The 15,628-nt window shown below is 46.3% G+C and overlaps 1 protein-coding gene across 4 annotated transcripts in view; it reads right to left on the reverse strand.

Moving 5' to 3' along the window:
- PDGFRA (platelet derived growth factor receptor alpha) overlaps positions 1–15,628 on the reverse strand; it is a 43,943-nt gene that overhangs the window by 24,601 nt on the left and 3,714 nt on the right. For 2 of the 4 annotated variants that reach the window (XM_014460196.2, XM_023758264.1), the window contains exons 1-8: positions 15,016–15,039; positions 9,120–9,180; positions 7,598–7,912; positions 5,340–5,600; positions 4,123–4,253; positions 2,474–2,645; positions 2,193–2,382; positions 104–219 (exon numbers count right to left, since the gene is read on the reverse strand). In XM_014460196.2, the coding sequence (XP_014315682.1) occupies positions 104–219; positions 2,193–2,382; positions 2,474–2,645; positions 4,123–4,253; positions 5,340–5,600; positions 7,598–7,912; positions 9,120–9,168 (1,234 nt within the window). In that variant the 5' untranslated portion in view covers positions 9,169–9,180; positions 15,016–15,039. Of the gene's footprint in view, positions 1–103; positions 220–2,192; positions 2,383–2,473; positions 2,646–4,122; positions 4,254–5,339; positions 5,601–7,597; positions 7,913–9,119; positions 9,181–15,015; positions 15,040–15,628 lie in introns of those variants that run through there. The other 2 variants (XM_006093962.3, XM_006093961.3) reach the window with 1 other exon arrangement.

The following is a 15,628-nucleotide window of genomic DNA, read 5'->3' on the forward strand; positions in this document are numbered from 1 at the left end:
ACAGCCCCTGCTTCTCCCCTAAATGAGCGTTTCCCTCCCAGACCTGGGAGAAAAGTACCTGGCTCTCCTCACAAGCAATATCTTCAGACTGCCCTCAACATACCTTGAGTTAAGAGTTCAAAAGTGTAGCTCTTCATGTCGTCTTCATTTTGAACGACAATAGTGTAATGGCCACTGTCTTCCTCCTTAGCACGGATCAGCTTTAATCTACTTCGGTACCTTAAAAAGAAAGGACTTTGTTTGAGCAAGTGGCAGCCAAATACATGCCAATTGCTTCAGCAACTACCATGTTCAATTGAAATATCTTTTTTTTTCTTATCTGAATCATTGGATTTCCAACACACTTTGTACCTATTAAAGGTCTGAGTTCTAGATGCTTAATCCTTAAGCAGAAGAGCAAACATTTTGAGATGAGCAATGACTTGTGTGGCTCCAAGAGTAATTAGTCCTGGCAAGGCCTGACTTCTGAGTGGGAATAAACATGTCCCACCAACTTTCCTTTAAAAAAAAAAAACACCTTGATTTTTACTTTTTTTTAGCCATTTAGGTGGTTTAGCCAAACAATGAAACACCAATGAAAAAAAAAATGAGGCTCTCTACATATTGACATGGAGAGCTTGTCAGGATATAACGTTCTTCTTGCTTGTATTTGCTTTAAAAACAAAAAACAAAACACTCTGGAAGGTTTCATAAGAACCTAGCAAAAGTGTTTCCCTGTGGGTGGGAGGAGGGGTACTGGGCAGGTGGGGACAGGAGTGGAAGGAGGCTTCTTACAATGCACCCTGTTTATGTGCATGACTTTAAAGCACAGGAGTCCATCACCTATTCAAAAAAGTCAACCAGAAAAATGTATTTCTTCAATACTTTATTAAAGCGAAGTTTCCTCAGAAGATTCTTACACATGTATATTATTAAATTTGGCCATGCATTTGTGTGTGTGTGTGTGTGTGTGTGCATCAACATAGCACTTGCCCATTTGCCCATCTTTATAAAACATCACAGATGGAAAAGCAAGTAGAGTGGAGAAGAGCATTGGTCAAGGTGAGCAGCCTAGGCTACTCTTGACATTCTCATGGTGAGCAGACCTTGGGCATTATTGAAATGGCTCAGTTTCCTTATGTATACTAGTAGCATAGAAATATTATTGCATAGCACACAGTCCTTTAGAGAATTAATTAAATATAATTATATGCATAGAAGCATTTCATAGACTCAAAAGTGCTCTGCAAATGAGAGTCTTCTAACTCAAGATGCCGGGCACTAGGACCTTGATGAGAGCATGTGGGGTTGGCTGCACCCTATTGGACACATCCAGGACTGAATTTCCTTAGAGAGAATCCGTAGGCACATCTGGCTGCTGATTACCAAAGGCTCTTCTGTCCTTCATTTGCTATACTGTTCAGCCAAGGAGGCTAGTGGACCCACTAGTTCTGAGCTCCAGGAAGCCAGACACCTCATCCATCGTGTTCATCTCTGGCCCATAGTGGGAACCAGAAGAATATGTGCTGAAGGAACTCCGCATCAATTTCACCGGCAGTTTTGCTGAATCACTCAGTTGTCATTACTGTCGATTGTCGCTTACAGGTAGTGCCCAGACACGTGTTTGAAGTGCTGGCTGTGCTGGGGGGGGGGGGGGGCAGGGGCTATTCCTCCTAGCCTCACAGCCTCGTGCAAATTGCAGCACCTCCCACCTCTTTGTGCACCTTCATTCTGTGTCATCGGAAAGCCTCCCAGATTCAGTTTTCCACTTCTTTTCCCATCATCATCTATACCAGTGGTTCTCAACCTTCTGGCCCTTTAAATACAGTTCCTCATGTTGTGACCCCAACCATAAAATTATTTTCGTTGCTATTTCATAACTGTAATTTTGCTACTGTTACGAATCGTAATGTAAATATCTGATATGCAGGATGTATTTTCATTGTTACAAATTGAACATAATTAAAGCATAGTGATTAACCACAAAAACAATATGTAATTACATATGTGTTTTCCGATGGTCTTAGGCAACCCCTGTGAAACGGTCGTTCGACCCCCAAAGGGGTCGCGACCCACAGGTTGGCGACCCACAGGTTGAGAACCGCTGTTCTAGACTGATCCCTGGTGTGGGTTGTAGGATGCACACAGGCCGCTGTCTATCTGGCGACACACAATAAAAAGAAAAGGCCTTCGTGGGGAGGGTGCTCCTTTACCTGATCTCCTGGACCTTTTCTATGTCGGTGGTGATCTCGGTGAGGTTTTCGATCAGAGTCAGGTTGTCCTTCAGCCAGGATATCCTGGGCGGCGGGTAGGCCTGCACGTCCACCACAAAATGTTTGACTTCATGCAGGTTGACAGCTTCCAGCTGGCTGAAGCCGGGCTGGATTTCAATGAACCCTTTCTCTGTACAGGGAAGAGTTTCCGTTAAACAATGATTACCGCACAGTGGCTCCCGAGCAGCGTGGACGCTGACAGTTTAGAAAGCAGAGTGTACCGTGGACAGCAATGGTGACTTTCTTCATCTCTTTGACCTCCCTGGTGGCCAGGCGGGCGATACATTCGTAATCTCCACTGTCTTTCACCGTGGCCTTGGGGACCATCAGGGTGTGCACCAGTTTGATGGATGGGTCCTTGATTTCCTCCAGCATTACGACGCCTTTGTTTTTCTGCAGCAGAAGGAGGAAAAGCGACTTTAAGAAGCTAGCCCCCAGGAGTGACCCCTCTTGTAAACTAGGGACGGTGATGACAATGACATGACAATGTAGGTTCTAACAAATGCACCACCCTGTGGGGATGGTGAGAAGAGGGGAGGTTGTACATGTGTGTGTAGGGAGGAGGGATCGCTGTAACTTTCACTCCTTTTTGCTGTGAACCTTAAACTGCTCTAAAACATAAAGCCTGATTTTAGAAAATTGTTTTTAAGCTCACTCCTTAGAAAACCATGTTTTAAAAGGATAGTTAATGACATAGAAAGGTGTCTGTGCTATATTGCCAAAGGGAAAAGGGTATAATGAAATACTGAAGTATAATGTCTATTAATTATTAAACATTACACATATATACAAAGTATTTAAAGGATTTATCTCCCTAAAATATTAATGGTGATGCTCTGGGAAGTCATTTTTCCTGTTTTTCTATATTTTATGAAGTTTCAACAATAAACCTACATTACTTTTATTATCGGACAAAAAAAATTAATTATATACTTGTATATTTGGGAGCCAAATAGTATGTACTTTGGTTTTGGGGGGGAAATGTCTATCTCTAATAATTTTTCAATTATGTTTTAAGGATTAAAGGCAATCAAATCTAAACAGAAAAACTGAATAACTTCCTATTTCAGGGAAGATGTATAAAAGCAGAAATTTGCATATCAGGAATAAAGGGGAAAATATGCATCTACTAGTATCTGGCTTTTGTTCTCTGAGGCTGCCGTATTAAGCAGCTAATCATTTCTGCATTGGACTGTCACTGCCTTTTGCACTGAGTTCTCTCATGCGTGTACCACAATGCATTAGACCCTGTGTGTAAGTCCACGGTGACCAGAGATGGCACAGTGGCCCCCTTCCCCAGCTGCATCTCCACTCCTCCCTTCTTCCTCCTTCTCTGCATGGCTGGCTTCTAGCAGAATGCTTGGGGTTTAGCAAACATCACTGAATCTTTGCTGCATGATGCAAGTGATGCCTGTTCACTAAAGCTGAGCCATGTGAAGAAAGGCCGGGCAGGTAGGAGACAGAACAGCATCCTGGGTGGCAGACAACAAGGCAGAAATGGAAGGGGTTCAGGCAACCACCATTTAGTAAACCCCCAAGGCATGGGAGCCAAAAAAGCAAGAACTAATGACTGTTTCAACAATTAGCAAATGTTAAAATCCATTCATTTTTTTGCTTTTTCTAGTATTTTGGTTGTTATATTAAACCTTCCTATTTCTCTCTGACTTAAGAACAAGAAGGCTCAGTGTACAACCTTGCTACATACTGAATGTCCTTTCAAACCCTCCCACTGCTCAAAGCACCATAAAGTCATCCAGCCAAATGTGCCCGCTGTAGAGATGGGAAGCTGGGGTCTAGAGAAGCTCAGCCACGTGCCTGATCAGTGAGCCCTGCTCCTCGCCATGCCACCAGGAGCCCCGAGGGTACCTACCACTTCTCCAGGGTAAGTCCACTGAAAGTCAACCACCTCGTTGTTCAAGACGATGCAGGTGAGCACAATGGTTTCCCCTGCCATGTAGACAGTTTTCGGGGCTTCCAATTCTAGATCGAGTTCTGATGTTGCTATTTAAAAAACAAACAAACAAACAAAAGGACCTAAATATCCATAGTATAGTTAGAATCTTAGAATGTTTGGGGAGTTTTTTGTTTTTTAAGGAAACTATGAAAAATAATTTGCAAACCAGTTTGTTCTAGATAAAATGTTAAAAATCTCAGAAGCCTTGATTTTGAGTTGGCATATATAACTTGGCATGCAGTTGTAATACAAAATAATACACACACATAAATAATAACAACAGTAAAAATAAATTCCAACTAAACATCACGTTCCCAAAGCATCTGGGTTAACTGTGGCCGTACTTGTTTGCAGTCCCCTGTACTGGCACATGTATTCACTTAACCAACCAACCCTCACTGACCAGCACTGCTCTAGGCACTTAGCTCCTATCCCACCAATCAGTCTCCTCTTCTCTCCTCCTCTGCTCCCAGTTATTCCCAGCACTTTTCCAGAGACTCGCACAGCGCCTGGCACAGAACAAGCCTGTAGTAAGAGTTGAATGGCATACTCTCGCTGCTGCCATACCTACAGGGAAGAGTTCAATCCATCGCTGACACGAACGTGTATTGCACTTTCCCATTCTCATTAAACCCCACATCAAAGGGATGAAGCCTACAACTACTTTCCTCAAAATACAAATCTCTTTTCTTTAGTTACTGAAATTAATCTAGGCACCCAAAGCCCCTCAGTGTGTGTGTGCGCTTTTAGGGCCTCTGTAGTCAGGAATGTGAATAAAACAGTAAGAGGCTTATACAATAAACAAATTCCTTATAGTATTTTGAAGTCAGCTTATGAAACACGAAGTCCTACAGGGGTAAGAAAGTGTTTACCTTCAGTAAGGCTAAGCTTCGTCTGACTATAGCCACAGAGGTCAGCCTGACATTGTATGAAAAAGGTAAGGCCCCCAAATGCTCAAGTCAGAACTCAGGCTCTCCATCACCAGGGACTATACATTTTTTAATACCACAAGCATGCGATTATTTTGCCTGTAATCTTCTTTTTTTTAATTTTGATGTACAATATTACATTAGTTTCAGGTGTACAACGCAGGCCTGTAACTCTCATTTAAAGGAGGGAGAGGGCACAGTTACCTTTGACAGAATAAATGTTAAATGGGATGGAGTGGAACTTCTTCCCCCTGACGATGGCCTCGCACACATAGGGCCCACCCGAGAAGGTCCCGTTGAAGCCCTGCCGGCTGTCATAGTCAGCGAGGACCACCCCGTCACTGCTGAGCAAGGTCACCGGAGTCTGAGGGTCAGTCGTGCGACAAGGTATGATGGCAAAATCGTCGTTCTCCACAATGACTAAATAGTCTGTCATTCCCAGAGGCACGAAGACTACATCTGGGTCTGTGGTCAAAAAAAGCAAAAAAGCACACTAGGTATTAAATTCACCTTTACATATATATGCAAGAAAAATGGATCCCACTGGCAGTAATCTTATTAATTTACCTTCACACATATGTCCAGGAGCTGTCACCCCACTAATATTAGTCATCATAATAGCTAGAAGATGATTTTAAAGTATGGACAATGCCAAATTGCATGTACATTAATAAAAAATACTGATGATACATACAGTAGCCAGGAATTGAAATCAAAACTTAACCTACTAAAAACAAAACAAAAAACGGACAATAAAATAATTAACTCTGTTGAAAAGCTAAAGAAAATAGTCATGATTGTTAAATTAGGAAATGCTTCTTTCAAATTCCTACCCCCTACAGTCATCTCATGGCTAAGCCTAGCCAATCAGAGTGGTGCTGTGAGAAAGGACCACACCCCTTCCTCCAACCAGGGGAGCCAGGGCTGAAATCCATCACAACCCAAGGCCACGCCCTCTGGGGCTGTTTTCAGCCAATGACCATGTGGAACGGGGGTTCCTTAGGCTGGAGGACTCCAGGGCCTTCCGTAGAGGTCTAGGACTCATCTGCCTCACCTTCCCTTCACTCAGGGTCACACTTACCATGCAGTCAAACAACTCTCCCAGCCTCTGTGGAATACCCCGTCCCCCCATTTTCTCACATAAGCCCTTGATAAAACCCTGGCATGTTTAATCCCACCTTACTCCTACCGTGGCATCTGCTTCTCAAAGGACAAGAGATAAGATCATTACTATTCGATTTGCCCCTAAGTTGTATTTTTTTAAAAATATATTTTATTGATTTTTTACAGAGAGGAAGGGAGAGGGATAGAGAGTTAGAAACATCGATGAGAGAGAAACATCGATCAGCTGCCTCCTGCACACCCCCTACTGGGGATGTGCCCGCAACCAAGGTACATGCCCTTGACGGGAATCAAACCTGGGACCCTTCAGTTTGCAGGCTGACGCTCTATCGACTCAGCCAAACCAGTCAGGGCTGTATTTTATTTTTTTAATGTTTTTATTGATTTTAGAGAGAGGAAGGGAGAGGGAAAGACAGAAACTTCTATGAGACAGAAACATCCATCAGCTGCCTCCTACACACCCTCCCACTGGTGATCAGCCTGTAACCTGGGCATGTGCCCTGACCGAGAATTGAACTGGTGACCTCTCAGGTGCATGGGATGTGGCTCATCCAACTGAGCCACACAGGCCAGGCCTTGCCCTAAATTTTAATTAAAAACAAAAAAATATCCCTTCCAATTCATCAAGAGTAGATACATGTTTTAGTGATTTTGAGAAAAAGTTTATTTGTAAACTATAATAATGAGCGATGGGCAACACCCAGGTAGGGCCTACCTAATTAATTTGTGACCCCAACACTTAGCATGATGCCTGACACACAGGAAACGCACAGTAAGTATTTGTGGGACTTGATTGAACCGAATAGGAATGAGTAGATTTCAGATTCTTTGTGTGTAATACCAATAAAGGTATGCCACAATAAAAATGATTTTTAAAACTTACTACAGTTTCAAAATGTTAACAATGAATTATTTCTTGATAATGACATTATAATGATCAACTTAATATTGTGTGTTTGCCTGTTTTTTCCTAATTTTCTCCAATAAATATTTGTTACTTTTATATTTTTTAAAATCTTGTATACAGCTCTAGCCTGTTTAGCTCAGTGGATAGATCATCAGCCCATGAACTGAAGGGTCCCAGGTTTGATTCCGGTCAAGGGCACATACCTTGGTTGCAAGCTCGATCCCTTGCCCTGGTCAGGTTGTGAGCGGGAGGCAATCAATGTGTCTCTTTCATATCGATGTTTCTCTCTCTGTGTCCTTCCCCCTCCCTTCCACTCTCTCTAAAAATCCATGGGAAAATATCCTCCAGTGAGAATTAACAAAACAAAATCTCTTATACAGAACACAGGAGAGACAGGGCAACAAGGTTGGTCCAAGGAACCCGTCCAGCTCACCTGGCACGTAGATGTAAATGTGACTGCCTTCAATCTCGTTCTCTTCTGACTGCGTGTGGTTGTAATAGCAAGTGTACAACCCCGTGTGAGCCGCCGAGGCGTTGGCCACTTCCAGCACCGTCACAAAAAGGCCACTGTTGTTCTCCTCGTTTCTGATCCTCACATTGGGGTCCTCGTCAGACATGGGGTACTGCCAGGTCACTTCACTCTCCCCAAAGCATCTCAGAGAAAAGGATGAATTCAGCTGCACAACCTTTTCATTTTCGTTTGGGAGGATAGAGGGTAGTGAAAGCTGGCAGAGGATTAGGCTCGGCCCTGTAAAAGGAAACAGGCTCTGAATAGGATGCACCCAGAAGCAACAGTAGCCGCTTATATGAACAATGACCATTTCTACACAAAAATCCGTCAGCCTGGATGCCCATGAAAGGCCCCCCATTATAACAGCCACCGCATCTGCTGAGAGCAGCAATTGCTCCAAAGGCCTCAATAGCCGCACCAAGCCCCTCAGATTCACCCCCCAAACACTCAAATGGATAAAGGACGTCTGATTCCAATTCCATATTTCAGACTCTTATGTGTGGCCATAAAATATCCCAAGATGGCATAGGCTCTAGCACATATGGTTCTTTATTGCCCACATTCTCTGCAGAGGTTTCCCTGAGTAAGAAAGGGGTGAGAACAGGGGCAGGGACACTGAACCAAGCACAAAGCAGGTTTGTGCAGAATTACACATCGTCTGTTTCGTACAAGACTCAGACATGCCTTCACTCTAATGGCTTCCAGAAACCAAAGCGGAACCATGTGAATTTTCATTCAAAAATAAGAGTAAGGCCCGACCAGTGTGGCTCAGTGGTTGAGTGTCAACCTATGAACCAGGAGGTCATGGTTCGATTCCGGGTCAGGGCATATGCCCAGGTTGTGGGCTCAATCCCCATTGTGGAGTGTGCAGGAGGCAGCTGATCAATGATTCTCTCTCATCATTGATGTTTCTCTCTCTCTCTCCCTCTCCCTTCCTCTCTGAAATCAATACAAATATATTTTTAAATAATAAGATTAAGTAAAGCCCAAGAGTGAAAAGTCTATCTTAGAACCTGAAATTTCAGTCTAGCTTCTCCTCTGCATAAAACTGATAGAAGAGATACTATGCGTTAATTATTAATGACTTAAGGCAGGCAATATCCTGGACAAGAACTTTTCTTTTATTAAAAAGAAATTGTTTTTTAATTTCTCTGATCCACCTCGACTGAACACCCATGTCCCAGGAAAAGGAAGAGGCCAGTGGGTGAATTTAGACTATTATTCCTAACAATATTTCAATGCTAGGGTTGACATATACTAACACTGCCCCCGGAGAACATTCTTTCTGAAATAGGGAACTGAAGGTTTGTGGTCACTGTAGATCATGTCTTATAATTTTCTACTTCTCTTCATTCCTTTGGACTGTACAGGTAATATGCCCCGGAGCACAGAACTTAGAAAGCAAGGCTTCCCCCAGGGTAATAGAGAAGACCAAGATCCATACCTGCGAGGAGACAGCCTAGGACCAGGAGTGCCAGATGGGAAGTCCCCATAGCTCCGGAAAACTGAAAAGATGCAAAGCAAACAGAAACAGTGTTAGCCAATAGAAACAACCTGGGAGCCCCATTCTCTTTGTGCTTTGAGCTACAGAACATGTCAACAGCATCATTTTAGTAAAAAATATCCCAGTGTAAGATTCATGGTTAAAATAAGAAGATGCCTAAGAAGAAAGACTCAAATAGCCTGGTGGGGCCCCCGGATCATGACAGGAGCCATCTGAAGCTGGAACCCTTTTTGATTGCATGCAGTTTTCAAATTCCGGAAATGTCTCGTTTTATGGTCTTGGAATGTGTCCAAGAGTACAGGAGAACTGTTCCTTTTACGCCATTTCAATTAAGAACGTGAAAAAAGGAAGATGTAAACACGTATTTGTTAGGTCTGATCAAATAATTGAATCAATACCCCTCTCCTGGCCACTTCACAACGGACACTCCCTTTCACTTAGACCCCATTCCACTTGCTAAGACCACATTCCACTTGCTAAGACCATTATCCTTCCCCTCCGGACCTTCCCAGGATCCGACCTGCACAGAGAATTCTCTGCCCAGGAATAAGTCCGACCAGAGTCCTTTAAAAACCTCTGACTCCCCATCTTTGGGTGCTGGCACCATTTTGGGGCTCAGTCCATCTGGTAACCAGATGACCTAATACATTTATAATCCCTCACCACTTTGGCCTCATGTTCCTCCTTCGGCGACCCTAACAGTATTTACTCAAATTTCCAAACTTGAGCTGTTTTCACTCAAAATGGATTGTGAGTTGCTGTTTCACCACAGAAAGTATATGAAGTTCACATCCTCTACCACCTTGGGAAAAAAATGCTTGGCTGGAAAAAATATCTCATTCTCTAAGAGCCATTCAGATCTAGAGGGTTTGAAAGTCCCACTAATTAATGTCACTTACAGGACATGATGTCACTTTGTGATCCAGAGGCCAGTACCAGGCTCAGACCTGGGCTCCCAGCCCAAGTTCTCCCAGGACCTGCTGCCCTCACAGTCTAGCTAACAGAGGGCAGGCAGCCCAGGGCATAGGCATGGAAGGAGGGTCAGTAAAGAAAGTGAAGAAGGGAGAGGAAATGGGAGAGGAGAGTGTGACTAAATCCCTGTCTCAGGGGATGCAGTAGAGCACAGGATAAAACTTGATGGAGACCAGTGATTCATTTGCATGTGAAGGTTATAATAGCAGCTACAGAAACCAAATTCTGGACTCTGATTCTTGTAACACAGTCTGGGGAATGGAAGAGAAATGGAGATATTGAAATTAAACGTCCACAAGATACAAACAGGGAAAGCACTGGGCAAGAAGGAAGGAAAGCATGATAAATAAAATTAAGGAACAGAAAAATTAAAGAGAGGCCCACGTTGCCTTTCCATAAAAGCACTGAGCTGGTCAACTCTCTGAAAAGGCCCCTTTCCTTGACCTTTGTCTTCTCATGTACACTCCCACACAATTTTATCTCCCCCTGCACTTCCCACATGATGAAGGGGACTTACGGAAGGCAATGAAAAGAAACTCTAAGTGGGCTTGCTCTAAAGTGGCAAGGTGATCTACTTGCATAAATCAGATTTCTGCCTCATTGAATTCTACCAAGAAAACGAAGGAAGGAGGAGGAAAGATGAAATGTTGGTAACAGGGAAGGGGATGGGGTTGGACTGGAAAAATAATCATTATTTTTCCCAAGGCAGGAATGAGAAACCAATATCCACTAAGCCAAAGTTTTCATGTGTATGCTGTGTTTGTTAATAATAACCCTGTGGCCTATTTGATTTTAAGAAGTGGCAGTTGAGGCTCAGAGAGGGTTAGCAAATGACCAGAAGTCACACAGCTGGCGAGAAAGCAGTTTTCTAACACCAAGTCTGCGTGATGCAAAAGCCATGCTCTCTCCCATCCACCATAGGGTCAGTGTCTCCGCCAGGGTGTTCCCCTCCCCCGCTCCCAACTACCTCCTAATGCAGATTGGGGCCCTGCTTCTCCTCTCTGCTCACCACAGTGAGAGAAGCAGTGCTGAGAACCTTAATGCAATTTGCATGATTCTGGCTGAGGGCGTCCGAGGATCCTGGCATGTGCGCGGGCTGCAGGGTTTCCACAGGGCCGCTGTGAGGGGCGCAGCGGGCCCCCAAGCCAGGATGGCCAGCCTGATTTACCTCCAATTAGCAGTAAGGGCTTGCGTGTTTGTTCATATACATATCAGCCTCCCACTGATAATCCACTTAGCCAGCTTCAAAGGAGCTCTCCAGAGCCAGCTTGCTGTCTTGGGTTTTATCACATTTATATCCTGTATTTCTCTAGCAGGGCTTGCCAACAACGCATCTTTAAAGCATTCCCTGGCTTCAGAGCGGGGTTTGCGGCTTTTACAGGGCAGGCTCCGAGCATCGTTTTGCCCTGGCCAGGCCCCACCAGATTTCCTTCTGCGCATCCAGATATAGCGGACCCTCTGCCAGGTGGGATACTTACTGACACACAAAGTGGGCAACGAAAACAAGGCCTGGGAGCGAGCGATAATGATGCCAATACTGAAAATCAACATGTGTTTGCTTAAGATTTCAAACTCCCTTCTCTGATAAGAGTGGTTGCCTGGCTGGAAATCAAAGCGGATTTGTGAAGTTTCATGTCATTACTCATCAATTTACTGGTGAAAAAATAGTAGTATTCACCCTACCGGGAGGTAATGGAAAACAACCAGAGAGGATGGAAGGGCTTCCCTGCCTGGTGGCCCTGGAGTGACAATCTCTAGGATTGTTGCTCTACTGGGCACTTTCCTACTCTGGGAGTAGAAGTTCATCCTTAATCAGTAACCCCTCTCCTGAAGCTCATCCAAAAGTCAGTTCAGAGGAACACGGCACGTTATGAGTCAGCAAGAACAAATCACTTTGCGAGGAGGAACAATAAATTTCACCCAGCCCAGCCAGTGTGGCTCAGTGGTTGAGTGTTGACCTATGAACCAGGCAGTTCAATTCCTGGTCAAGGTACATGCCCAGGTTGCCGGTTCAATCCCCAGTAGGGGGTGTGCAGGAGGCAGCTCATCAGTGATTCTCACTTATCATTGATGTTTCTCTCTCTCTCTCCCTCTCCTCTGAAATCAATAAAAATGTATTTTAAAAATAAAATTTCACCCAAAGCTTTTTTTAAAAAATCATAATCATTTCTCTCATGCCAACTATATGTTGGACCTTGATCTCAAACCTCTATAATCACAACTCAAAAACATGTACCACAAGTTAGAGAAACAACTGATAAAACAGATCCCTGCCACATTCAATTTCAAGCAAGGACTTGGGATCCTCCCACAATGCCTCCTACCCCACCACCCCACACATACACCATTTTCTCGTCTTTCTCATTCCTTCTCTTAGAAGACATGATGGAAATCACATTGGACTAGGCTCTGATCCCGTATCTTACACTTAGTTCATCTCTAAGTCTCTTCTTCTGTTACCCAGGGATAATCAGTCACACCTGACTTTCGAGCTGGCCTTACTACCTGATTGTAAAGATTAAATTACACCGTTCAATTGCTTTGGAAGCTACAGCGATTGGCTGTCATATTGACTCTTTTTTCTGCAGAGTCCTCAGATGTTTTAGATGAGAGGAACATCAAGACTGGGTACCTCAACGTCTCCTTCCTGAGAAAGGCGGTCCCCAGAGGCCAAGTCACTTGCCCTGCATCACTGCCTAGTGGAGGAGCTGATCTGAACTCAGACTCTGCCCAGGCTTGGTGTGGCCCTCCAGACTATTTTAAGTTGAGCCAATGTACTGTCACATAAGCAGAGAAACACATCTGTTTGCAGTCATGAGTCTTTCTCTTGAGCAGGTTGGCCTCTCATCCCGCAAACAGAAGTGCAGAGCCATTGAGTGTGACTCCATAACCAGAGGCAACATGCTAAGCCTACAGAGTAAACAGAGCACGCAGTGCACGGACCCTATTTCCAGAAGTGAGAGTGCACTGTTATTCCCATGAAGCCACAGAGCTGGCTTCCCGGTCACCAACTGCACCAGGCACCCACTGCGGAGCCCATGAGTATCGAATGTCACTCCACCCTGGCATGATTAAAGACCACGGGAGACGCTCTCACAGTCCCAAAAGCCACTGACGACTTCAAGATTCAGATTTTCGAGGTTTAGTTAATGTCAGCTCTCCTAAGTTAATTCTAACTGTGAAAATTGTATATCCTGTTTTTTTTCACTGTGACAAATGCTCTCCTCAGTCTCCTAACGTCAGTCCAGGCAATCCGAGTGCCTGTCTACATTGGTGGTAACTTCAGGGAGGGTGTGTTGACCAGGATCTATACCCCGGAGAGTGTGTTTTGTTGTTTTGATCTCTCTATGCTCCAGTAGACATTCCAGTGATGGGTGGAAGCTGGAGTATTTTTGCATGGAAGAATTTCATGGGACAATATGAATTCATAAATCTCTCTGCTCTCCCTGCACCAGATATTTAACCATGGAAACTAACATGATACTTCCTTTCAATTTCACCAAACTGGTGTGCCTCCTAATGGGATGACCCTTGAGCTGGAGATTACCAAGCCCAAGACACTAGGCTAGGGCTTCACTCACAAAGGGAAATGCAAATTCTGCTCTGATATGCCAAGAAATAACAACTAAAGCAAAATAACATCACAAAGACCTCCAAAATAAATTCTGACCGCCCATTGGTTCTTGAAGCTTTATAGGAAAAGGTCATCTTTCACTTGGTCCTACCGAGCAAATATATATACATATATATATATATATATATATAAACACACACACACACACACACACACACACACACATCTTCCTGATGCCAGGACTTGCTTAGAATCTCAGCGAAGCCCATTCCTGCCGAGGGTCACTGCAGTTCTCTAGTGCGGCAGCAGATGGCAGTGTTGGTCCAAGGACGTGCGTCCAGGAGTTTCCCTGGCGAAGCAGACGACTCTGCAAATTCTGTGCTAAAATGTCTCAGATCTTAATGTCCAATCTTTTCCTTTCACAAATTGTACTTTTAGCTTTCGTGGTGACGGTAGTTCAAAGCCCGCAGAATGGACGCAGGAATGGGGAAACTGCTCCTGAAACTCTCCGCGGGGGCCTGGGAGAATTCAGGGGACGGGCTCCATCACCATCATCGCTGGGAGGAGGGGCAGAGCCAGGGCCTCGGGACCCAGGAAACGACACCGCCGTCCCGGGCCGCAAAAGTTCAGCTGGAAAAGCCACTCGAGAGAAGGCTGGGTGGTTCAGGGTTTTGTTTAGCCAGCGTTCTCCCCACCTCGAGGAGGGAGGACACCGGGGTCGCGCCGGATGGGGGCCGCGACGCCTGAGCCGACCCTGCGCTGCCCCATTTGTTCTCAGGCCAGTGTCACCCTCGCCAACCCTCCAGTTGGGGGGCCGCCGCGGCGCAGTCCGGGAATCGCGAGGTGATTGGAGACGACTGTTCCCGTTACACCATAGCGCGGGGCCGTAAAACAAACGGCAACAGGCCGCCTATGTGGCTGGGGAACTTGCGAGGGGTTGCAGTTGGAAAACAGAAGTCGGGGACTAGCTCCCCTTCCTCCCTGCCCCCCATGCGCGCCCGGGACCCTCCAACCTCCGCGGTCCTCCGCTTCTCCCACATTTAATTATTATGACGCCCCATTCCCACCCCCGAACTCGAGGACCTCCTCTCCCCACCGCCCACCCCATGCCTGCGAAGCATCTATTCGAAGCCTCCGGGAGGAGGGAAGGTAACCTGAATTAATTTTTGAGGGGCCCCCTCGGTCTCAGCGGGGCGTTCGGACGCAGCTGCGGCAGCGCCTGAGGCTGGCGGAAAGCCGGACCGCGCTCCGGGGGGCCGCCAGAGGGCGCAGCAGCCCCGCACATCTTACCCGCTGGCTGGCCGTTCCCCGTCGGCTGCTCAGGCTGCGGGTCCCGACAGCGCTGCCCCGACCGCGGCTCGCCCACCTTCGCCCGGGAGGTTCCGTCTTAATAACACCGTCCGGCCCCCTACCCCGCCACATCCACAAGAACAGGGAGCGGGCCGCTGCCCCTCCCGCCGCCTCCACGCCCTCCGCGGCTCGGTCACCTGGGGGGATGGTGGCCACGACCGCCTGCTCTGGGCTTCTGCGCCCCGGCCCGCCGCGCTCCCAGCCTCAGAGCGGCTGCAGCCGCTGGGCTCCAGGCAAGATGCTGGGCGTTTGCATTGTTTTCGCTTGAGACCTGGGAAGGGGCCGGACCGGGTGGAGGGAGTGGGGCCGGGAGGGGTGGAAGTGGAGGAACCGGGGGTTTAGGGTTACAGACGCGCGTCAGCGCCTCCTATGGGCCCGAAAGCGACACTGCCGCGCGCCGCGACTCGCGGAGAAGGCCCGGGCGATCGGTCCTACACGGCGCCCCCTCGGCTTTTAGGAACTGAACCTCCCCCGGTAACCTCCTCGCCCGGCGCTCGCCTTGGCCGCGGCCGTCCAGCGCACACTCACGCCCGCCTGCGCCTCTCGCTACGCT

The sequence above is a fragment of the Myotis lucifugus genome, unplaced genomic scaffold, assembly GCF_000147115.1.
Source record: "Myotis lucifugus unplaced genomic scaffold, Myoluc2.0 scaffold_127, whole genome shotgun sequence".
Lineage (NCBI taxonomy): Eukaryota > Metazoa > Chordata > Mammalia > Chiroptera > Vespertilionidae > Myotis > Myotis lucifugus.